At 43.7% G+C, this 25,754-nt stretch overlaps 1 protein-coding gene across 5 annotated transcripts in view; it reads right to left on the reverse strand.

The window, feature by feature from the left end:
• Positions 1-25,754, reverse strand: part of celf1 (cugbp, Elav-like family member 1) — a 43,337-nt gene that overhangs the window by 12,505 nt on the left and 5,078 nt on the right. For 3 of the 5 annotated variants that reach the window (XM_083790074.1, XM_083790076.1, XM_083790075.1), the window contains exons 3-13: positions 15,419-15,606; positions 15,035-15,117; positions 14,428-14,476; positions 11,723-11,857; positions 11,182-11,261; positions 10,153-10,314; positions 8,580-8,649; positions 8,289-8,411; positions 7,342-7,455; positions 5,171-5,353; positions 4,489-4,512 (exon numbers count right to left, since the gene is read on the reverse strand). In XM_083790074.1, the coding sequence (XP_083646200.1) occupies positions 4,489-4,512; positions 5,171-5,353; positions 7,342-7,455; positions 8,289-8,411; positions 8,580-8,649; positions 10,153-10,314; positions 11,182-11,261; positions 11,723-11,857; positions 14,428-14,476; positions 15,035-15,117; positions 15,419-15,596 (1,201 nt within the window). In that variant the 5' untranslated portion in view covers positions 15,597-15,606. Of the gene's footprint in view, positions 1-4,488; positions 4,513-5,170; positions 5,354-7,341; positions 7,456-8,288; positions 8,412-8,579; positions 8,650-10,152; positions 10,315-11,181; positions 11,262-11,722; positions 11,858-14,427; positions 14,477-15,034; positions 15,118-15,418; positions 15,607-22,725; positions 22,869-25,754 lie in introns of all 5 variants that reach the window. The other 2 variants (XM_083790072.1, XM_083790073.1) reach the window with 2 other exon arrangements.

Consider the following 25,754-nt stretch of genomic DNA (forward strand, 5'->3'; position numbering starts at 1 on the left):
AAACAACTAGTGAGGACCGTTGACCCACTACACTACAATCTAAAGTTAGTATACTTAATCCATTATAATGTAAATAAAACATTTATATATAAAATGGTCAATTTAGACCATTCAACCATTTTCAACTATATCTTCATATAATTGGTTCTCACTAATGCTCATTATAAGATGACACATTTTCTGTCTACTCACTCTGTGTCTCATTAGTGGGCTGTGGACAGTTCAGAAACCGGTTTACCAGTGACATCATGAATGGGGAATCCAGGCTCATAGTAACTGCAGGTATTTCCAATTATATGATGAGCATTGGTGAGTTATATGAAGATAACTAAAAATCTAAAATCTACAAAATCACGATGATGTGATGTATTGTGCGCTTGCAAGTCTGTGATTTTGATCATTTTAGGAGAGACAGCAAAATCTTTTAAAGGCGGAGACGTAAGTCCCGACCTATTATCTTCCGTTGTGGCTTATTATTGAGTAGGTTGTGGCTTAAATATTAATTCGTCCCGACGGTTTAATAATTCGCCCCAACGTTTATTTTCGTCTGGGCTATTTATGAATCTGTCGGCGTTCGCGACGTATTTTATAATAGGTCGCGGCAGTTTGATAATAATTCGCCTCGACGGTTTATTTTTCGTCGGCATATTACAACTCGTCGTGCCGTATTAATTAATACGTCGAAAGGGTGCATGCTGCCTTTCCCCGTGGAGAACCTGCAGGGCAGCAGGCCTTTTTACGCGCGCATCGTGCCCGGCGATCGGCGCACCACCCGGTCCGGTTCCGTGGAGGGATGGCCCGACCCTCGTCCGTGAACCCCTGGGGGGGTGGGGGGGTCCCTGGGGGACCCTTGGGGGATCACGGAGGTCCGCATAGGAGCGACGAGAGTGAGTGAGTGAGTGTGTGTGTGTGTGTGTGTGTGTGTGTGTGTGTGTGTGTGTGTGTGGTAGAGACCTGCAAGCCCGTACCGACGGGGCCCGGCCCGGCCCACCAAAACGGGCCGGGCCCGGGCCGACTTTGTCACTGCCCAACGGGCCCAGGGCCGGGCGGGCTCACGCACAGTTATATTAATTCTCCGATGTGAAATTCACCCAGACTGGACTTGCTTCAGCAGCGCGGCAGGTGTTGCGGGGCAGGTGCCTTAAAATATATAGGCTACTCTAAGGTGGGCACCCACTGTCGTTATAGGAACCTTCTGCCCTTGCCTATAGAGCCACTGAACGGAGCGCATTTCTCTCTCTCTCTCTCTCTCTCTCCATCTGCCGTGCACATGCAAAGAGCGCAGGTATCCAACATTGATAAACTGGTTCGCTTATATCCGTGCAGTATAACATCAAAGTCCAGTAGGCCTATAGTCCATTTATCGACGATCCAGCAGCACAGTAGCATACAGTAGGCCTATTAATCATCATCAATGAACATGTGTCAGCCGCTGTTGTCAAACTGCCCCCCCCCCCCCCCCCCCCTATCTGTCTATCTGCATGCGCTACGACGCACACAACGCAATGCGAGAACTCACTCTTTTAGGCCTATACTCTGTCTGAGTGCGATTTACTTTAATAAAGGTTGTACTTGTAGCCTGTATTATCCGCCTAAGGCGAGTCATTGAGACACAGACAGACAGACCGACCGACCGACCTGTCAATGCGCTATACGAGCGCGGTGAGCTTTGATGATCGGCTAAATTAATATAGCCTTGTATATAAATTCATATGTCCTTGTAGGTTATCTATTGTGTTGGCCAGGGACCCCCCCCCCCCAGAAGGACGATCGTAATCACATTGCCTTGCGCTGTGCGTAAAATAGTCTTTTATATGAGGCTATACGCAGCTTCTACGCAAAGGGACCCCCCCCCCCCCCCCCCCCAAGGGTCCACATGGGGTGGGGGGGGGGGGGGGGGGGAGGCACATGGCTAGGAGCACAAGCACTCAGACTGGTGTGAGAATATAGTTGCACACATGGCTACACACACACACACACACACACACACTCACTCACTCACTCTCGTCGCTCCTATGCGGACCTCCGTGATCCCCCAAGGGTCCCCCAGGGACCCCCCCACCCCCCCAGGGGTTCACGGACGAGGGTCGGGCCATCCCTCCATGGAACCAGACCGGGTGGTGCACCGATCGCCGGGCACGATGCGCGCGTAAAAAGGCCTGCTGCCCTGCAGGTCTCTCCACGGGGAAAGGCAGCATGCACCCTTTCGACGTATTAATTAATACGGCACGACGAGTTGTAATACGCAGACGAAAAATAAACCGTCAAGGCGAATTATTATCAAACCGCCGCGACCTATTATAAAATACGTCGCGAACGGCGACGCATTCATAAATAGCCCCGACGAAAATAAACGTTGGGGCGAATTATTAAACCGTCGGGACAAATTAATATTTAAGCCACGACCTACTCAATAATAAGCCACAACGGAAGATAATAGGTTGGGACTTACGTCTCCGCCCCGAAAGTATTTCGCCCCACCTGGATTTGTGTGCGATACCGTTCCGATCAACTGAATCAATTAGTGTGAATAACCTCTATGAGATATGTAAATCACACTAATTGATTCAGTTGATTGAAAGTGTTTTTCACATTGATTCTTTAAAAAAGTGATTAATGGAAACAATCAATAGAATAATCACAAAGAAAATGATTCATAGTTGAAACTCTACATGCATGCATGTCTACCTATTAAAACATTAAAGGCATTGTATGTTCAACAGATGGTAAACAAATATTACGCTGTTATGAGTTTTTCCCCTAGCAGACATGCTGTGATTGGCCAGTAGTCACTTTGATTGGCAGTTGTGCCGAACATCAAAAAATAGGAATTAAAAATTCCAAAAAGGTAACACATCCAAAAATTAAACAAGGTACTCACATTTCCATTTCTTTATTGGCACACACCAAAAAGGAACGGTTGTGCCGAACACTCACCCCAAAACATGATTTACTAGACTCTGGTTGCTCGTGTGGCACAACCAAAACCTGGATGTGTGCCTAACTAATCTAATAACACATTCATGTGTAAATAAATAAATAACTTTTGACCGCAACCAATAGTGTAAAAGTGATATGCTTATGAGCTCCGCTCTATGCTATGAGGGCTGCTGGGGAAACGACAGGGGCAATTCTGATAAATAGACCCCATGGCAAGATATTTGAGCCCATATGTTCTTGATGACAATAAAGCTAAAAGGCTCAAAACAAACAAAACATTGACATCAGACGTCTGGCAGACAAACGGAAACAAACAGAAACATGAGAGACAGGCGAGAACAAGCCTTCTGGTATGGACTTCTGCTTGTTTTAAAGGTCTGGTATGGACTTCTGCTTGTTTTAAAGTGTATAGACTTCTGCTTGTTTTAAAATGTATAGACTTCTGCTTGTTTTAAAGTGTATAGACTTCTGCTTGCTTTAAAGTGTATAGACTTCTGCTTGTTTAAAGTGTATAGACTTCTGCTTGTTTTAAAGTGTATAGACTTCTGCTTGTTTTAAAGTGTATAGACTTCTGCTTGCTTTAAAGTGTATAGACTTCTGCTTGTTTTAAAGTGTATAGACTTCTGCTTGTTTTAACCCCTGGCCTACCGTTCCCAGAAAAAACGGATTATTGCTAAAAATCTAAACCTGCCGTTCCCGGAAAAAACGGAATGACAATCAATATCAGTTATCGCGGGGTCAAAAGAGCAAAAATTAATTAATTCGCTAATATCACTAATGTTGGATGTAATTGACCAAAAAACGGCCGAAATCCGCGTGATCGTGCGCTATCGTGCACGCGCGCCGTTTCTATGTGCGTCGCTGTAAAAAATGTGATATTTTGCAATCTTTTGGGGTTGATTTGAGGTTAATTTGACTTAGTTATGAAAAATATAGCATTAGCTTAGCAATCCGGACCAGCCAAGCTATTGACTAGGGTCAAAATACTACAGGATGTTGTTGATCGTTGAACCGGAAGTGACTTAGGAAGATTCGTCTATTTTGGCCAAAATCAGCATAAAGGTGCTTTCCCGCCATCTGGTGGCGATTCGAGAGAATACACTATCAATGGAAAAAGAAAGAAAAAAAAACATATTTTCAAACCACCAGATCTTTCTTGTATGTTAAAACGATGAATTAAAAATATGCCAATTTGTTACCCAAACAAAAAAATTGGGATTGGCAGTCCAAGGGTTTAAAGTGTATATACTTCTGCTTGTTTTAAAGTGTATAGACTTCTGCTTGCTTTAAAGTGTATAGACTTCTGCTTGTTTTAAAGTGTATAGACTTCTGCTTGTTTTAAAGTGTATAGACTTCTGCTTGCTTTAAAGTGTATAGACTTCTGCTTGTTTTAAAGTGTATAGACTTCTGCTTGTTTTAAAGTGTATAGACTTCTGCTTGCTTTAAAGTGTATAGACTAAAGTGTGAGTGGAAAAACAAACGGAGCATGGTAGAATATATGGGGGGAGGGGAGGTGGTGAGGGGGTGTGGTGTGGGCGGGGCTCTTACCGGCGCTGCGGCTACTGTCTCTGGCTGTGGCAGCAGATTAAAACAAGACAAAATCCTTAGCAGAAGGTGACAACAATAACAACAATAATAACAACAACAATAACAACAACGATCTGTAGACTACATTTCATCCGACCCATACAGAAGCCCATATTTTACCTTTTAAATTATGTTTTAAGGGTTTTTTTAAAGGTTGGTCCCTTATTTTACCTTTTAGGTATATATTATGTAGACTACATTACTTCCGACCCATACAAAAACTCTTATTTTACCGTGTAGTATGCAACAGATTAGTCCGCTTTCTGTACGTCTGTGTACTTAATTTTATTTGTGTATAAACATTTCCTTATAATGTTCTCAGGAAAAGGAACTAATCAAATTACTTATTTCAAGTCAAAACAAAAAAGTCATTAGTAAAAAATACAGACAAACATTAAAGTGAGGAGAAGAACAAACCTTGTGAACAAATAGACACACACACACTTCCCCTGAACCCCTACTTTTCAGGGGGTGACCCACCAAAACAATCACATTTACTGAGCTGGCTGAGCCAATAATCTAACGACTGGGTCATCGGACTCAGTATTAGCATCTTTCTGCCGGTCATCACATTATTGGCTCAAAAATCTCCATGGATACAAAGCTTCATGAGGTTAGAGTTAAATTAATTCAAGCCACCTACCTTCCTTCTGGCTGCCTGCAGCGGAGACGTTCTGCTGTGACAGCAGACTCTGGTTGTAGAGGGAGGGCAGGGCGGCTGCAGCATACTGCTGGATGCCAGAGTACGCCTGGCTGAGAGCCTCCATTGTGCTGCCCGACCCGTTGGAGAGCCCTCCACTACCCAGGCTCCCGTTCAGCGCCATGCCTGGATGGAGGGGACAAGATCAGTGTTAATGACCCGTTGGAGAGCCCTCCATTACCCAGGCTCCCGTTCAGCGCCATGCCTGGATGGAGGGGACAAGATCAGTGTTAATGGCCCGTTGGAGAGCCCTCCACTACCTAGCCTGGTTAATAAACCAGACCGAATCAGCCGTTGGCAAATATAAATTGCCTGCCGGCGGATTTCGGTCTGGAGAGGCTCAATTGTACGCCCATTTCCTACACCAGAGAATGTGGGCGGCCAATCGGGACACGGTATGCAATATGGGCGGGCTTTGGTACAGTGACTTTCAATGCTTGAGACCTTTGACTGACAGTAGCTCTGACCAATTGCGTCAAAGAGAAAATGTTTCCCTGGAAATGAAATCCAAGCTGAGCCTCCCCAGACTAATATCCCGCGGTCCGTGCGATATTAGTCTGGTTTATTAACCAGGCTATCCACTACCCAGGCTCCCGTTCAGCGCCATGCCTGGATGGAGGGGACAAGATCAATGTTAATGACCCGTTGGAGAGCCCTCCACTACCCAGGCTCCCGTTCAGCGCTGCCATGCCTGGATGGAGGGGACAAGATCAATGTTAATGACCCGTTGGAGAGCCCTCCACTACCCAGGCTCCCGTTCAGCGCTGCCATGCCTGGATGGAGGGGACAAGATCAATGTTAATGACCTGTTGGAGAGCCCTCCACTACCCAGGCTCCCGTTCAGCACTGCCATGCCTGGATGGAGGGGACAAGATCAATGTTAATGACCCGTTGGAGAGCCCTCCACTACCCAGGCTCCCGTTCAGCACTGCCATGCCTGGATGGAGGGGACAAGATCAATGTTAATGACCTGTTGGAGAGCCCTCCACTACCCAGGCTCCCGTTCAGCGCCATGCCTGGATGGAGGGGACAAGATCAGTGTTAATGACCTGTTGGAGAGCCCTCCACTACCCAGGCTCCCGTTCAGCGCTGCCATGCCTGGATGGAGGGTACAAGATCAGTGTTAATGACCTGTTGGAGAGCCCTCCACTACCCAGGCTCCCGTTCAGCGCCATGCCTGGATGGAGGGGACAAGATCAGTGTTAATGACCTGTTGGAGAGCCCTCCACTACCCGTTCAGCACTGCCATGCCTGAGGGGACTAGATCAGTGTTAATGACGTGTTGTTGACTGCGGAATTAATTAATCATCAATGCCCCGTTGACTGTCTAGATTTCACTAACCATTGAAGAACCACCGCGCCAACGTCATTGTTCCTTTTAATGAAAATGGTGTGATCCTGTCGTAGTTAGGGATGGAGCTCGTTCATTTTTATTGATAACGATCACCTTATCGAGCAGGCTTATCGAGCCGGGTCGTTATCGAGCATTTACTATTATTTTGTGGAAAGCTGGGAGACAATACATTCTGAACAGAACCTTATTTTTATTGGCCAGTTTGTATGCCATGACACGTGTGTGTGCGCACACACACACACACACACACACACACACACACACACACACACACACACACACACACACACACACACACACACACACACACACACACACACACACACACACAATGCAATTTTTTTTATTTTAATATTATTGCATTTAGCTCCCCTCTTGTCTTTAAAAATGTAACCAAACTTTTCCACCCGTTCCACCCACGGTGCAAGTTACCATGAGCGTCAGTCCACCGTGGCCAGTTTAGAGCTCTTGTTTAGAGCCTTGTCAGAAAAACAACAAAAGATAGCCTACTTGGCAGCCGCCTTTGTTTTAAATTGTCCCCCATTCGCACGTCGGCAAAGCCGTTCACACCTAACGACAGGAGATGCGTTACCGGGAGGGAAAGTGTTTTAATAAAAACAATAGGTTGTATTATTTAATAAAATAGGTTGTATTATTTCATAAAAACAATAGGTTGTATTATTTCATAAAACAATAGGTTGTATTTTAATAAAAACAATAGGATGTATTACTTAATAAAACAATAAGTTGTATAATTTACCAGCCAGTGAACTCATGTTGAGTCCAGCTCCTGCTCCAGCTGCCAGAGATTGCAAGGCTCCCAGAGAGGCCATGGGGTTCACACTGGAGTTACTGCTGGACGATGGAGAGGAACCTGGAAAACACGGAGACACTGGAGTTACTTTGGATCTGGAAGACACAGAGACACTGAGGAGTTACTGCTGGAGAGGAACCTGGAAAACATGGACACTGGAGTTACTGTTGGACCTTGAAGACACAGAGACACTGAGGAGTAATGCCACGTTCACACCAAGGAAGCTAGAAGCAGCTTCTTGCTTCGTGCTTCCATGTTATCTCTATGCATACCAGCGTTTTCATTTTGAAGCTTGGAATGAATAGCTTTTTCTTTTTTAGCGTGCTAGAGGCTATTTTAACACCCAATCAGACTTTTCATAAAGCACAAGGCGAGATAATCACATTCTCAACATTCTCTGCAGCGGAGAAGGGGACCCAGCACTGCTCAAAGACCATAGCTAATCTATGTGAAAGACGTGAGGTCGTTTATTTTTTTCCCCGTGCTTCGACAGTCACATTAGTGCAAACTTTTAGTGTAACTTTTTCTAAATAGCGTAGTAGCCTAGGCCTATAACATTATTAATATTTTAATTTAATAATTTAATTGTAGGCTATATGTTCACATTTCATTCAAATAAAACGTTTTAAACAAAAAAATATCACTATTCTATTGAACATTTTTCTTTTTTTTCTGTCGGGAATTCCCGCGGGAGCCCAGGAAAAGGACCGCAAATTCCCGGGAATTAAAATGAGCCAAATCCGGGAAAATATTAAACCCTAGTTGTGACTCATGTTGGCTCACGCCACGGATGCTGTTACATGGGTCTAAACAAAGCGCACAGTTCTCAGTCGTGTCTGTGTCTCATACCTGAATGCTGTTACATAAACAAAGCGTACAGTTCTCAGTCATACCTGAGCTGGTGAGCACGCTGAGCGGGCTGCTGGAGTTGGTCATGGGGTTGGAGCCAGAGGACGTGGTCTGTGTGGCGCTGGCTGCTGCCGCCAACGCTGCCAAGTTCTGCATGGCGCTCAGACCTGCACGCACACACACGTGCGCGCGCACGCACACACCACACACACACACACAGTCTGTCAAGGTTCCCACACATTTTAACAATGAATTTTCAAAACTTTTCCTGTGTGTGTCTCCGTATCTGACATAGGTTGCAGGTCAGAGCATTGTGTGTATGTGTGTGTTCCTACCTGACATAGGGTGCAGGTTGTTCAGGGCGTTGCCTTGGTTTGCAGACTGCTGTAGCAACTGTAAATAAAGCTACACACACACATGAAATGTTTATTTTATGTCCACATAATGAGAAGTACAGGAATACCTTGTACAAAGGAAATAAACACTGCCAGTGCAGTTTGACAGCAGCCCGTTACAACGTGCATGGACGGCAAAGCATCGTCACACACACACACACACACACACACACACACACACACACACACACACACACACACACACACACACACACACACACACACACACACACACACACACACACACACACACACACACACACACACACACACACACACACACACACACACACACACACACACACACACACACACACACACTCCATGCCCTACAATGTAGTTACTGTGGTTAGCCTTTGGGTGGCAGAACAGCCAAATCAAAAAGCCTTTTTCCTTCAATATATTATGCATTTAAGTAACAGTAAGTACTTGACGTTTTTGACTATAATGAAACAACACCCAGGATGAAAGTGGTAAAGAGAGGAACAAAGTGAAGTGAATGATGGAAGCTTAACACACAATTTATAACATAGATGATGTTATAAATGTTAGAGAGTTGATTTAAAGGTGTAGGGAAACGGAAATGGTTATCAATTTATTTTGAAGTTTCAACATGAAACACCGGTCTGAAGTTTCTGAACCAATCAGAGCGTCGCATCCCTTCAGGCGATGGGACGGTAGCTAGGGACGGTAGCTATGCTATACGCAACACGCATGGTGTGTGTTTGTTTACAAATTAGATTGTCGGCCAGCTACACCAGTTTACTGTTATGTGGCTTATTTCTACCCTATAATGTTTTCGGATACATATTTTAGCGTGATGATTAAGTTGAAACCGAGTAATACACTGTCTGGATGTTATCTTGAATGGGAATAAAAACGGAGGATTTCTGTAATCATGAGCAGCTGTGTTGGACGGATGCGCAGATATGGGGAATTAAACGGGTGAGCTTCATTTTTATTGGCTTTTATCGATGTGTATCTCTACATGTCATCACACAGCACGTTTTCGTTTTAATAAATAAATAAAACAATCGTTTTTATGGACCTTTGATATAAAAACACACAGAAATGAGAATTCTCCCATTTTTTTGGCATCCATTGTTAGGTATGCCCATATGATGACCACGGATATGGTCTAAAAGTGTGAAAAACGTCTTTTTCATTTCACTACGCCTTTAAACAGAACATAGTGAACAACATAGTGGAGAAGAGATCCAGTAGAACTAAAAGACAAGTCATTTTATGGCTGGTCGTGTGCATGTGTCATTCTATGAAAATAGTAGATCTGCTATTTTCGGCACACAGCTGAGTGTAAAATTACACATTTCAATGCCATCACGGCCGGCCAAAATATGATTTAGTCGACTACAATCTTATGATATTCGGTCAACTAGACTCAAACTAAAACATTTCGGATGACTAAAATATAACTAAAACTAAATGGAATTTTATTCCACAGACAGTGTGTGTGTGTGTGTGTGTGTGTGTGTGTGTGCATGTCTTCACTCACTGCCAGGTACTGAGGTCCCAGGCTGTTGAGTCCTGCCAGGTTTCCCCACATGGAGGCAGCATTGAGCTGCTGCATCTGCTGCTGCAGCTGCTGAGCCATCCTCTTCTGTTCCTTATCCTTCTGAGTGTCTGCAAACTTTACTACAATGGGAGACGAACAGCCCTGGAGATACATACATATATTATTATCCTTCTGAGTGTCTGCAAACTTTACTAAAATGGGAGACGAACAGCCCTGGAGATACATAAATATATTATTATCCTTCTGTGAGTCTGAGTGTCTGCAAACTTTATTTATTCCCACCATTTTGAATTATATGAAAAACTGTTCAAATCGATCTACTCCCGGGATTTTTGATCAAAATACAGGGAACTTTCTACACAAACTTTGGACGAATATTTATGAACATATTGGGGCGTTTGTATTTAATTTAAAAAATGAAGGTTTGTGAGCCAATGAAAATTGCAGTTTTATGAAAAAATGTCTTCTTCCCCATACATGCAGTCACATTTTTAGGACTTTTAAAATGAAACCTTCTATCCTTCTCATCAAACAGACTGTACCTGAGCTGTGTCCTGTCTACCCTGCTATACGGTTCTGAATGTTGGAGAATGACACAAAATGATCTCCACAAACTGTCAACCTTCCACACCAAAAGCTTACAGAATACAGCATACAGCATACATAAAATATTCTGGCCCAAAACAATCTCCAACCAACACCTTGACCTGTGCAAACAGGAAAAGATGGCTACCATCCTTATGAGAAGATGGTGGAAATGGATTGGGCATGTAATCCGTAGAGAGCCAACCTGCCTTTTACTGGACACCAGACAACAGATGGAAAACGTACAAGATGCGTACAACCACGGCGGCGATGGCTCAGGGGTAGAGTGGTTCTCTCAACTTCAGTGTTCTATAATTCTATGCCTTATTGTGCGTATTGCATAGTTATTTACTTATTGCTTGGCCCCTGTTATCGCTGCTTGCTATATGTATTATTATAATTATTATTGTAAAAGAGTCTTACCTCCATGGTCTGAGACTGATGCATGGACTTTATGGCTGACAGAGCCATCTGTCTGGCTGTGAACGTGACGAACGCACACCCTGCAACAAGAGGACACTGTTAGTTTAGTCCTATGTTAACAATGTAAACATAATGACACCTTTTACAATAGAATACAAACTAGCGGCGCTGAGTGGGCTCAAGCGAACTTTGCAACGTTTGGCATGGTGACTCACTCACTTTCGCCTCACGTGGCTCAAGTTCGCTTGAGACGGCGCACCACCGACTGTGTCCGAAGGGTAGGAAACCCCGCCATCTGGTAGGCCCCGGCCTGGCCTAGTGGGCGCCGCGGTCTTGCCTAGTCGGGAGCCGGGGAGACGCTGATGTGTCCCATAGCAATGATGTTTTTCCCCACACATGAATTAAATGGCGTTTGAATCTATTTTCGGACAACTTTAAAGGGAGGCAGTGTTCCTTCCACGCTATTGTAGCTGCTAAATGGCTTTGTGTGTGTGTGTGTGTGTGTGTGTGTGTATGTGCGTGCGTGCATGCATTTACATACCTCTACTCAGACCGTCAGGTCCTCTCAGTATTCTACACTCCTCTATCTGTCCGTAAGGACTGAACATCAGTCGGATGTCGTTCTCGTTGCACTTCTTAGAGATCATCCCGATGAACAGCTTCCTGTCTTCCACCGCTGCGCACACACACACCACACACACACACACACACACACACACACACACACACACACACACACACACACACACACACACACACACACACACACACACACACACACACACACACACACACACACACACACACACACACACACACACACACACACAGGTTTAATAAAAACATCCATCAATGCCGAGAAAGTGGCGCTTGGTGGCGAAGTGGTAAAGTCCCTGCCTACCACCACAGCGGTTGTGGGTTCGAGTCCACCGTGGTGCACCCGGCTTTGTCGAGTGTCTGCTTGAACACAATTCGGGGGAGGGAAGCTGGGTGGGGAGGAGGGTGATATTTGTCACTGTACGTAATCCTACAGGCTGGGGGGCGGCACCTATTAGCAGGGAGTGTTGGGAGGGAGGAGAGGGACCAAGGCTCTATGTCTTCCCGGTGGGGGCTCCTCACTGGTAGATGAGTCAGTAGGATACAACAGCAGCAACAACACAGACATGTGTGTGGTGAATGAGGTGAAATTAATTGGTATAACATATGGAGCCAATCCAAGTGGCCGAGGGGGCCACCGACTTATACAACACTCTGATTGGCCGAGCGACGCCAGCAAAAATACACAATCCCTGATTGGCCGAGTGACAACACCAAAATTACACAATCCCTGACCCTGATTGGCCGAGCGACGCCACCAAAAATACACAATCCCTGATTTGCCGAGTGACAACACCGACATATGTGGATGACGTAACCAATTTGAGTTTCAATTATATAGGACACTGAAAACATTAGGAACCCATTGTAGTGGATATCTCCAACGGGATTTATATAGATATATAATTTATAACTCAGATGTTTCAATAAAATGATTGGAGTCTGCTTATGGCAAATTAAATTGATTTGATATAACTTAAAAAGTCCATGGATGCTGATACTGTCTGTTTCTATTTGCCCATTTGCCAAAGAGGTTTGCAATTTACAATGGAAAAGAGAATACACATAGGCAAGAAATCCTCACACGTTGGGTGGTCTAGAATAGACCAAGGGTATCAAACTGGTGGCAGAAGGGGGGGAGGGACGGTAAGTTGACAAGAGTCAGAGGTAAGTTGCATGCTCTGCTCACGCACAAGTAGGCTCTTCATTGCCAACTTGTGTGCAAAGCGCAAGTTGACAGCTCGACAGAGTGCATTTCTAGTTAAAAAAATAAGTCACACCCGTGTGAAGTGAGGGCTGCTCTTATTATCATACATCATCTCATTCTGGCGAACAGTGTTGGGCATCGTTACTTTCTAAAGTAACGTGTTAGGTTACTGGATTACTGCCCATGAAAATAATCCCTTACCGTTACAGATTACCTTCTGAGAAAAGTAACAAGTTAGATTATTTTCCGTTATTTTCCGTTACCCGACAATTAAAACCCAGTTTTAATGCTTGCGCAGGTTGTTTACATTGTAGGCTATTAGGCTACTGCATACCGTCATTGCGCCCTAATTAACTCTATGGTTAAAAACGAGAATGATATACACACCATGAACTGACCATATAGACAATATCCCCTTTACAGCTCTCTCTTTATTAACGAATATAATTCGCCACAATCGCCAGTCTATACACGTAGGACTGGACAGAAAGGCTGTTGCGCTGCGCTCCAACCAGCCAACAGCGCACACAGATGCCCTCTCCACGGCGCGCACCGCGGCGCATGAACAACACCACCACCACCACCGTGGACCCACGTATGAACAAGATAGTTTATAAGAAATGGCACGGCGGCCATCCTTGCAGGCAGTGACAGACAGTAACGGAATGAGAATCCTGTAACCTGTTATTTGGGGGGGGGGCATTGATGATGAATGTTACTATGAAACTTAAACAATTCATTAAACAATACTCACCTAATGACGCAGCCACGGAGGATCTACCATGTATAACGTAATTCCAAAGTGTTTAGACTACATTGTTTAAGTCAAAGACGCATGCGGTTTTTACTTTGGCTTAAAGCATGTTATTATTATTCCGCATAGAGTATATTCCACCACCACCACCGGCACTGTCATAGTAGCTGGCTACAACCGAAACAACTTCCTCTTCCTCTTCAAAATAAAAGCTGCTTGTAACAATACTTTTATTTCTTAAGTGAACTTACAGGATGTAGTAGACGCAGGATGTATAGTAGGCTATACTAGTATGCGCTGTGCATTGGGGCTTGGGAAGATAAATCACACAGATATGAAGGCAGGAGAAATAGACAGTGCGGGCAGTCGGGGCTTTATTATTATTTTTTAAATCTTGCACACAAAATGAACAGGGACACATTATAGTAACGGGACTACTGTTTTGGAAAAGTAACTAAGTAACTAACTACTAAATTGCAAAACTAACTAGTTAGTTTATTCCGTTACCAATAAAAGTAGTCCCTTACATAACGCCGTTATTAATAGCGCCGTTACACCCAACACTGCTGGCGAATCATCATTTGCGTTCTCACTCTTCCGTCTTCACTTTTGTCTTCAAAGTTTGTGTTTACACAAACCCGGAAAGCTGGGCATAGGAGAGGCTAGCACCCCTCAAAAAAGTTCTCACCGTTATTTTTCTCGCTGTCTGCAGGCTTCATCTGGATTGGATGATGCATCTGTACATGAACATACATGTCAACATGGTATGAATCTGTACATGACAATAAATACAACATGGTTTAAATCTGTACATGACAATAAATACAACATGGTTGAACTATGTACATATGATAAATAAATGTCAACATGGTTTCAATCACTCTGAAAAAATGTTTGTCGGGCCTACTCTGTGATTTGTGATGAAAGGAGCCTACCACCCAGTGTTAATTTGGACAACATTTTGACTAAAACTATGACGAAAACTAAGCTATGACGACTTTGGACTAAAACTAAGACTAAAACTTTTGGCAATTTCGTCAACAAATAAAAACTAGACTAAAATGTTAGGGAGGAACTAGTGGAGAAGAGATCCAGTAGAACTAAAAGACAAGTCATTACATGCTTGGTTGTGTGCAGGACTGCACACAACCAAGCACAACTGATCTACAAGCTCACAACGTGTCGCAGCTTGTAGATCAGAACACAGCTGAGTATGAATCAGGCATTTCAACGCAATTGCGGCTGACCAAAATACATTTTAATCGACTAAATCAACTATAGATTTAGGTACTCACCCCTGGCAGGATCTTCATGTTGTGGAGGGCGTTCTGCGCTTCCAGCGCTGCTTTACGAGTGTAGTACGTTATGAAACAACAGCCTGTAAGACACAGTATAGTACGTTATGAAACTACAGCCTGTTAGACAGAGTATTGTGTAGTACGTCCGTGGGGGTGCTGAAGGACTTCAGTGCACTGTGCTTACACATGTTGCGACATGTGTAAGCAGCCAGCCCCCCATACCCCCCCCCCCAGTCACAATTTCTGGAATGAAATGGACATAATATTTATTTGAAATCATGGCCAGGAACACAGAACAGGTCGGAGGGTTCCGTCTCTCAGGACACACCTTTACTCTGAGGAGAGTTTATACCTTTGCTCTGAGGAGAGGACAGTTCATACCTTTGCTCTGAGGAGGGTTCTGGCTGCGGTCTCTCAGCACATTGATCTCGTACACGGCCCCATAAGGCTCAAACAGCTCCCGGAGCTGCTCCTCCGACCAGGAGCGAGGAATCTGCCCGACGAACATCTTGATGGCGTCCATGTCCGGTTGGTCGGGGTGGTCCAGAGACCCGTTCATCTTCTTACCTCTGAGGAGCAACACACACATCACAACATACGAATCAACTTCATGGTCACTGGAGTGGTTTCTAGGGATGTGACCGATCCCGATCACAGATTGTTTTTCTCAGTCCTGATCGGCCGATAATTAAACAGCGCTGAGTCGGCTCTAACGGCCATCGCAACGTCTGACACGGCGACTCTCTTGCCCTACGGCTCGCTATAAACTATTATACATTCCTGCCAATATAGAATTATTTTATTATGAATTATTATATTATTCAACTACTAGTACTGTAAATTGGTATTATATTATTCACCTACTGTACTGAAAATGCTGTGCATCTCAGAATGAATGAATTGAATACCAAAACTTAACATAATTAAAGGTATATTCAGTGATTTCACTCAAAAAACCTTAGGTTTCGTTTTTGGCTGTGGGACCCAGCCTTTCGTCCAATCAGGATAGAGAGTCAAAAACGAAACCTAAGGTTTTTTTACCCCCAGGGGTTAACTGGGGACAGGGAGGAACTCCTTATATGGCCAGCACACTCTATAGTAGGGAGGATTATCACAACAAAACAAAAAAATAAGTGATATTTGAATTAAGTGAAATCACTGAATATACCTTTAAATCAACAGAACACTGCTTTCACTTTTCCATAGTGACTTAACCCATGTTCAACCTATCTTCGTATAATTGGTCCTCACTAATGCTCTTTTTTTCCCTTCTCGGTCTGTGCTTGTCTCAGATGAGGAGATACAGAGTGAGTAGATAAAAATGGTTCCATATTATATTGAGCGTTAGTGAGGACCAATCATATGAAGATAAGATATAACGAGCATTAGTGAGGACCAATCATATGAAGATAAAATATAACGAGCGTTAGTGAGGACAAATCATATGAAGATAAAATATAACGTTCATTAGTGAGGACCAATCATATGAAGATAAGATATATTAATGAAAAGAAGAGGTTGAAAATGGGTGAAAAAAAAGGGTCATCCTTTAGTACAGTACACATCAATAAATGTCAATAATCAGACGATCATGTTCATTTAATCATGTGGGAAGCCAAACTCGTGATCACGATTAAAAATTAATTGTGCAGGCCTACAGATATAGCACCGCCTTTCATCATGATGATGATGTATGATTCCGTGCTCAACCAATCAAAGTCAACGATTCCGTGCTCATTCCGTATGAGCACAGAATCTATGATTTTGATTGGCTGACATACACACAAAGATGTGCATAGGAGCTGCTAGTGCCGCTCAAAAATCCGGTACTGTAGATTTAGTCGACTAGAACTAGACTTGAAGTAAAGTTTCAGTGACTAAAACTAAATGGAACTACATGTATTCAAAACTACATGAAGGATTGCTGTCAAAAATTAACACAGACTAATATCCAGGTGCCAAACTCTTCACTCATGTTGTGCTGATTGTCAGACTGAATGCGAGCACACACACACACACACACACACACACACACACACACACACACACACACACACACACACACACACACACACACACACACACACACACACACACACACACACACACACACACACACACACACACACACACACACACACACACACAGCACTGGTAGTGTCACATCATCGCGGAACAGAACAGAACTCAACTCAAGTGAAATTCAACTCAGACTCAAAACACTGGAGTACATGACCTCTGACCTCTAAAGATGAGTACATGGGCTCTAAAGCTAAGCTACCCAAATGCCAAGGTAAAGACAAAAGACCTGTTTTTAGGATTAAAGGACATTGAATTGAGAGATGTAACGCTAATGTACTGCTCATTCATGCAAAAATGTACTGTATGTCTCCGGTCGCCTCAATGTAAATAGATTTACCAAAATGCACTTATCTGGGATTCTTTTCACAGCTTTGGGGAAAAGATGGTGAAGAGAGTTGGAGTAGATGGAAAAAATAATTCATCAAGTACAGTGAGACTCTGGTACATTTTACTAAGCATAGAGAGGGTCTAAAGTGGTTAAACTGAAGTGAAACATATTATCAAAGTATTCTGAGGCACCCCTGGACCTGTGGCACGGCACCCGCTGTGACTGGCAGGATGTGGGACACAGTTACTCACACTGGACTGGAGTTCAGAGAGCAGTGGTCCACCATTATTTAAACTAATAACACAGTTACTCACACTGGACTGGAGTTCAGAGAGCAGTGGTCCACCATCATTTAAACTAATAACACAGTTACTCACACTGGACTGGAGGTTTGAGAGCAGTGGTCCACCATTATTTAAACTAATAACACAGTTACTCACACTGGACTGGAGGTTTGAGAGCAGTGGTCCACCATTATTTAAACTAATAACACAGTTACTCACACTGGACTGGAGTTCAGAGAGCAGTGGTCCACCATTATTTAAACTAATAACACAGTTACTCACACTGGACTGGAGTTCAGAGAGCAGTGGTCCACCATCATTTCAGGCAAAAAGTCCAGCTTAAAAGAAGCCATGATGACGACGACGGTCTCACAGTCAAGCAGAACAACTGAAGTGGAAAACGGTCCAATTTGATCGACTGTAACACCAGAAAACTGTCCAAGTTGATCGACTGCAACACCAGAAAACTGTCCAAGTTGATCGACTGTAACACCAGAAAACTGTCCAAGTTGATAGACTGTAACGCCACAAAACTCCAGTCCCACAAAACGAGACTACCTGTGTGAGAGTTGGTCTCTCTAGACTGGAGAACACAACAGAACGAAGCGACGGAGAGACCAGACTCAAAACGCTAAACACCACGACAATGAGAGACTCGACAGCCTCACTCTGACTCGATCCTCATTGAGACACAAAGTGGGGTCCAAGTCGCGGAGAAAACTCCCCAAAAATGTTGAAATCCACAGAAAAAAGAAACACGCACACAAAAAAAACTCACACACGCAACAAACACAAAACAAATCTCCTTACTCGAAACAAAAAGCGAGGAAAATGGTTAAATCTGAGGGGTGGGTTTGGGGGGGGGGAGAACGTGGAGGTCAAAACACACACAAAGTGGTCAAGCTGCAGGGTTTGGCCTTACTGGACAGTGGGACGAGATAGAGAGACAGAGAGATAGGCTAACTATACAGAGAGAGGGAGGGGGGGAGAGGCTAACTATACAGACAGAAAGAGAGGAGAGAGAGAGAAGAGGACCCCCTAAATTACCCCCCCCCCCCCCCCCTCATTTAATCATCGTTTTAGTCACCATAGCTTCATATTTATTTCATTCTCATCCGGCATTAGCCAGTAATGGAAAAAGTACTCATATTTTTTACTTGTAACTTAACTAAAAGTATCAATGCTGCAATGCAGAAACACTCTGTAGCCCAAGTAGGGTGGGGGACAGGGGCAGTAGCCCCCCCTACAGGGTGGGAGGGAGGGACAATGAAAGTGCTGATGCTCCGGCTCTTTGTCAGTTTTCCACCAGAGCAGCAGATCTGAGCCGAGGATAAAAAGCTGCTGTCAGATGGATGTGTTGATAACAACTCACAGCTAATCCTGCTACGCATCCGACCTGGACCTCAGGACAATCAGGTTCCGGCGTGTTTGTCCTGTTGTTCTAGTGGGCCCGAGTGTGTGCGTGCGCATGTGTGTATGTTCGTTGCGTGTGTGTGTGTCATACAGTGTTTATTTTGTTGACTAAAACTAAATAAAAAAAGGCTATGATGAAAACTATGACTAAATATGGTTACAATTGCATCAACAAATAAACACTAGACTAAAATGTTAGGGACTAGTGGAGAAGAGATCCAGTAGAACTAAAAGAAAAGTGATTTTATGCTTGGTTGCGCTCTGAAAATAATATATATATTTTGTCACTAGTTTGGGTCCCGCACGGCAAAAACCTAAATACATTTTTGGGTTCTCAAGCTAAAACATCTGGTAACCACTGTGATTGGTTCCCAATCCTTGATTCTGATTGTGTGGTTTCTGATTAGACCATGTACTAAATCTCACAATAAACTACACCATAAATCAGTTATATCAATCCCAGGTGATCCAGCATGTACAGTACTGTACTAGAGATGGGGGAGCGCTTGATTTCCTTACAAACCCTGGCCATGGGGGATTCTAAGCACAGCCCACGTACATAGCATGGTGACTGAGTGACTCCGTGTGGACAGCTTGTAAGGACAGCAAGCGCCCCCAATTCCCTTGTCAGCACAGCTGTTTGTCCTGTACTTTGTTAGCTGTTTTTACTTGATGTTCACAGACATATCAGCTAAATCTGCATTCAAAAATATGAATTTCTATCGAATGTTAGTTGCCATGAGATTGATCAAACACTTACGTTTTCTTTCTCCAAAGCCCACAGTGCCAATCACGTGTTTTTGTGTTTTTAGTTTTTACACTAGACTATATGGCACTCTTAGCTAACCTATCCACCTTTCGGGTCCCAGTGAAGCCAAGCACCAGGAAACCATGTGGTCCAAAAACTCATCTCCCATTCACTGCACGGTTTTCCAAGATTCTGTGCCTACTTAACGGTGCCGGAGATTAGCTGTTCACAGACGGACGGACAGACACGGACGGGCACACGGACGGACGGACGCAAAACATACTCTCTCCCCATGCCTTCGGCCTGGTGGAGACAAATATATTCAGAGTATATGACAACCTTTTTAAATCTTTATATTAGAATTTTACACAGCTGTGCTACCAAACTAATTACATCACAGTATGTTTGCACAAATCTGGGTCAAATCAATTAAGCAGCAGCAGCTGCCTATAAGCTCTCATATTCTCAATATTACATCAAAGATCACACCCGTGTGAACTGAGTGGTGCAACTTCCATCTCCACCCCCCCCCCCTCCTCCTCCTCTCTCTCTCTCTCTCTCTCTCTCTCTCTCATATTAGCAGGCAACAGTACAGCACTATCTCTCTCTCTGTTTCTGGCACAACAGCGCTCCTACTGGTACTAATAGTCATACTCGTGCTCATTAACGTCACATAGGTGAACCAACACGGACATTGCTGTTCCTTGGAGTGGTTGCACCACTCAAAAAGACTAAAGACTTTGCCTGCTATGTATGTTTATCATACCTTTTAATCTTGCACAAAAAAACATGCTCGAAAGGAACTGTAACCAAATAATGGCCCGGTGCAGAAATAAATAACGGCCTACTGCAAATAGCAGCCTAGTTCCTTATAAACGACGGGGTCCAAATTGATTTCGCGTATTAACAGCCCGGGCTACCATTTGGAAAAATACGGTATATTCCACATCGGTGCACCCCTAATATATATATATATATTAGGGGTGCACCGATGTGGAAATTCTTGGCCGATACCGATGTTAAAAAAAACAATCTAGCCGATAGTCGCCGATGTCTGTATACCGTATTTTTCCAAATATATATAATATATATATATATATATATATATATATATATATATATATATAGCAACAAGCAATGAGAAAAAGAGGTAGCATCCGGTTTCAAAGGTAAAACAATGTATAGGTTGCACCAGGTCTAAATGGGTTAAAGACATTTATATTTGTAAGAGACCCACAGACACACACTGTATGAAAGACAGGCAGGCAGGCAGACAGACAGGCAGGCAGACAGACAGGCAGGCAGGCAGACAGACAGACAGGCAGACAGGCAGACAGACAGACAGACAGACAGACAGACAGACAGACAGACAGACAGACAGACAGACAGACAGACAGACAGACAGACAGACAGACAGACAGACAGAATGAATTCCGGTACCCAAGTCTACTGTCTTAGAGGACGTGTACACCCATTTTCAAATTATCTTCATATAATTCTCCTCACTAATGCTCATTATATTATAATTATATTTCCTCTTCATATAATGCTCATTATATATTATCTTCATATAATTGGTCTTCACTAATAGTCATTATAAAATGTTACCATTTTCGTCTACTCACTGGAAAGTTAGCATGTTATAATGGAAGCCATTAAGTTAATTGATGCTTTGACATGTCTTGAGTGTACAGGGTTTGATGAGGTCAGATCAACATATGGAATGTTAGAACAGGTCAGCTCCAGATCTAAGGGTGGTTGCGGGGACATTCTCTTGAGTGTACACTGTACAGGGTTTGATGAGGGCCGGGCCTTAATTTTCTGGCCTGTTGAGAACTCTAGTTCTCGCCAGTTGCCGGCCCACGGATAACTTTGGGGCAGGTCCCGTCTAGAGTTTGAATGAACAGGTATCAGTCAAAGGGGAGACATCAACAGGATCAACAGATGGAATGTCAGAAGAGGTTCTGAGTCCTGACATATATCCATATATGGAGATCTAAGGGTTTGAGGTCAGATGTAGAGTTGCTGGCCAATACTGATGACATCAGGGATCTCCATATATGGGCTTAATTGTACTGTCATGTCATGTACTATGACATCAGGCATAGTACAGGGGGAGGGGCATTCCCATGTATGGGGATATTGAGTGACGGCATCCCATACATGGGGATCATGAGTAACTGATGGGAAATGTATGATTTTATAGTACTGTAAATCATAGTAAATGCGACCTGCGGGTCGGAATAAATACAGTGAGCAGCTCTCACTTCACACAAGTGTGATTTCGTTAGGGGCGCTAGCCCCTCAAATGCATGGCTTTCCGAAATTACGTCATAGGCTGGTCAAGTCTATGGACTTGTTTGTCGAGAGCCTAATTTCCCGTCCCAGAAAAGGTCTATGGAATTGAATAATGAATAGCACTTTTCCGAGTGCTCAAAGCGCTTTACAATGGTTCATTCATTGGGAGGTGAAGCAGCGAACAGTCGACGCCAGCGTCCTCACTTCCCACATTCACACACCAATGGTGGCAAGCTCACACCGACCAACTCATTGGAGGCAATGTAGGGTTCAGTGTCTTGCCCATGGACACTTCGACATGTGGACAGGAGGAGAATGTATGTTTAGGGTAAAATATAATTGATGCCAGCCAAATCTATGGACTTTATTGTTTGTTTAGGGTGCATTATGATGCCATTTGTGCCAGCTACGTCTATGGACTAGTGTGGTTTTTTGTTTCACATGATCTAGGTTGAAAATGGGTGAAGTCGTTCTTTAAGACCATGCACAAGCCAACAGGTGTGGGGGGGGGGGGGGCGGGCGGGTGGGTTCTTACCCCCCCAGTGCCACATCCAGCTCGGGGAGGGGGAGCTCGGACTGGGGCTGCCCAGGACCGGGGTGCTCCGAAGGGGAGGAGAGGTACAGGGTGTCTGGGTCCAGAATATCCATCCAGGGCTGTGCTACGCTGCTACGCTAATACTGGAACACAACACAGACAGTCACAAGACAAAGACACAAACACACACACACACACAGGACAGAACACACATATGAACATATAACAAGACAAGACATAATTGAACATAAAAACATTCAATAGACGTAGAGATACGGAAGTATTGACGTCACTCTGTTACAGCGATAGGACTATGATCCTTATTAGCGTTTATTGTGATAACATTTTAAAATCGGACCTGTCTGAAGTGAGTGGTGCAACAGCGCCTCCAACTTCAAGTCTGTGAACTCTAATATGCTGATGACAGCTAGGGATGCACCGATCCGGCTTTTTGGCATTCGATACCGATTTCGATACATGGGGTTCCAGTATCTGCCGATACAGAGTACCGATCCGATACCCCCAACAAAGAAACGTAATAACCTATTAAGCTGTATGCCTCACTGTGTGGAGTCTGGAATCATTATTTTGTGTAAGGCAACATCAAGGCTTGACTTAAACATTACTTTCCCAACTTTGTAAAACAAAATGTAACAAACACAGATATAGACCGTGAGCCAGGGGGGTTTGTTTGTACCATTTGGGGGATTAATGCTCATAGTGATTTTTGTGAAGGTATACATGTCTAGAGTCAGAAAATATGTGATAGCATTGCACCAGAGGTAGCTTTATTGGTGTTATCATGCATTTTATTATACAACAATAGGCGAAAATTACATGGGTCAATATATGAAAACATACAACTTAACCCCCTAAAATAAAATATACAAAATGTTTTTCCAATTGATTCTGGTACCTTTAGGTATACTTGAGAACATAGTGAAAATCTAGTAAAATATATTTTCCAGAAAGGCGTCATTTTCAATATCTAATATGGCTGAGGGGCTTAAAATGGCCATATGAGCAAGGGGGGGTGGTCTGTACCACCTAGGGGACTAATGCTCAAAGTGATTTTTGTGATGGTATACATGTTTAAAGTAAAGACAAGTAAGACGCGCAAACACGAGAAGCGAACACAGTTTATAAATTGCAATAACAACAATTAGCATAAATTAGCAATTATTGAGTGTGTGGTACTGTAAAATTTGTGGCTCAGCACCGCTAGCCCCCTATATATATATTTATATATATGTTTTTTTGGATTTTTCTTTTTATATAAATATTTTTTGTCTTTGTTGTTTTATACTTTTTTTTTCTTTTCTTTTTTTTAGCTTTTTTTCATCAAGTTTTGTTTTAAATTTCTACAGTGACAACTGCAGTTTACTTTGCTGTCCATACCTTCACAGCCTAATAATCAAAATCATTGTCCAAGTCTTCAACGTCTTCATCTGAACTTTCCACAGGTGGATGCCTGGTTCTCACAGTCTGCCAGTGAGTCTACACATGTCAGTACACTTGAGGCCATTTGCACACACACATTTTGGGAGTGAACATTTCTTTGTACAGTTACAGGCCAGTAGATCCAGGACAGCATCAGGTGCAGGCTGGCCTTCCATCCAGTGCACCACCAACTGTTCAGATTCCCCTTCTCTCTCCATCTTCCATCCTCTGCCAACAGGGCTGGAAACTTGTGGGTCCTGCTCCAAGCATCTTCTCCATATACCAGCCTGGTAGTTAGCTCGCTGTGCATGTTTTGTTAAACAGTCCTTACATGGTGGGAGTTGATGACTTTCAATTTCACCTTTTTTGGCACAGAAAAGATGATACCTGAGCTCATTGATCTTGGTGGTTGAGGCTTTTGGGACATACATGAGACATGTAATACCTCTAGTTTGTCCATCAGTTCTGGGGAAAGGTCCCATTCCGTACCAAACTCAAAGAATGTGTCCTGTATTTCCCTGTTGCTGGTGAGAAGTTTTAGGGCACTTGTTTTCCCTATGCCTGCAAAGGCACTTACAGTGTCACATCCAGTATATGCATGCAACCCAATGAGAGCCCTACAAACCTCCAAGCCAACAGAGGCAGCAATTTTCCTGATGTCTACAAGCCTTGTACGGGTTCTTGTGCCACATTTCTGGAACAGTGGGGCCATAATCCTGTCACAGAATGCTAAAGACATAATGAAAACATCTTCTGAGCAGATGACTACAGACCTTGACCAAAGTCAGCAACAAAACCAGTCTCATTAAATTCATTGTGCATGAATGGAGGAATGCAGAATATAGATCAAAGCTACAGGGAAAGATTCTTTATGCAACTGTGAATGACACATGTTACAGAATTACGTCCCAAGACAGTGAGGAGGTGTCTGCTCTTCAATGTCAACAAGAAGAAGCAGATGGTCGCCTACTTCTCCATGCTGCCCATGCCACAAGAGAGGGATACCAGTCTGTAGTCATCTGCTCAGAAGACACTGATGTTTTCATTATGTCTTTAGCATTCTGTGACAGGATTACAGCCCCACTGTTCCAGAAATGTGGCACAAGAACCCGTACAAGGCTTGTAGACATCAGGAAAGTTGCTGCCTCTGTTGGCTTGGAGGTTTGTAGGGCTCTCATTGGGTTGCATGCATATACTGGATGTGACACTGTAAGTGCCTTTGCAGGCATAGGGAAAACAAGTGCCCTAAAACTTCTCACCAGAAACAGGGAAATACAGGACACATTCTTTGAGTTGGGTACGGAATGGGACCTTTCCCCAGAACTGATGGACAAACTAGAGGTATTTACACGTCTCATGTATGTCCCAAAAGCCTCAACCACCAAGATCAATGAGCTCAGGTATCATCTTTTCTGTGCCAAAAAAGGTGAAATTGAAAGTCATCAACTCCCACCATGTAAGGACTGTTTAACAAAACATGCACAGCGAGCTAACTACCAGGCTGGTATATGGAGAAGATGCTTGGAGCAGGACCCACAAGTTTCCAGCCCTGTTGGCAGAGGATGGAAGATGGAGAGAGAAGGGGAATC

The sequence above is a fragment of the Protomyctophum parallelum genome (assembly GCF_964188405.1).
Source record: "Protomyctophum parallelum genome assembly, chromosome: 2".
Classification (NCBI taxonomy): Eukaryota; Metazoa; Chordata; class Actinopteri; order Myctophiformes; family Myctophidae; genus Protomyctophum; species Protomyctophum parallelum.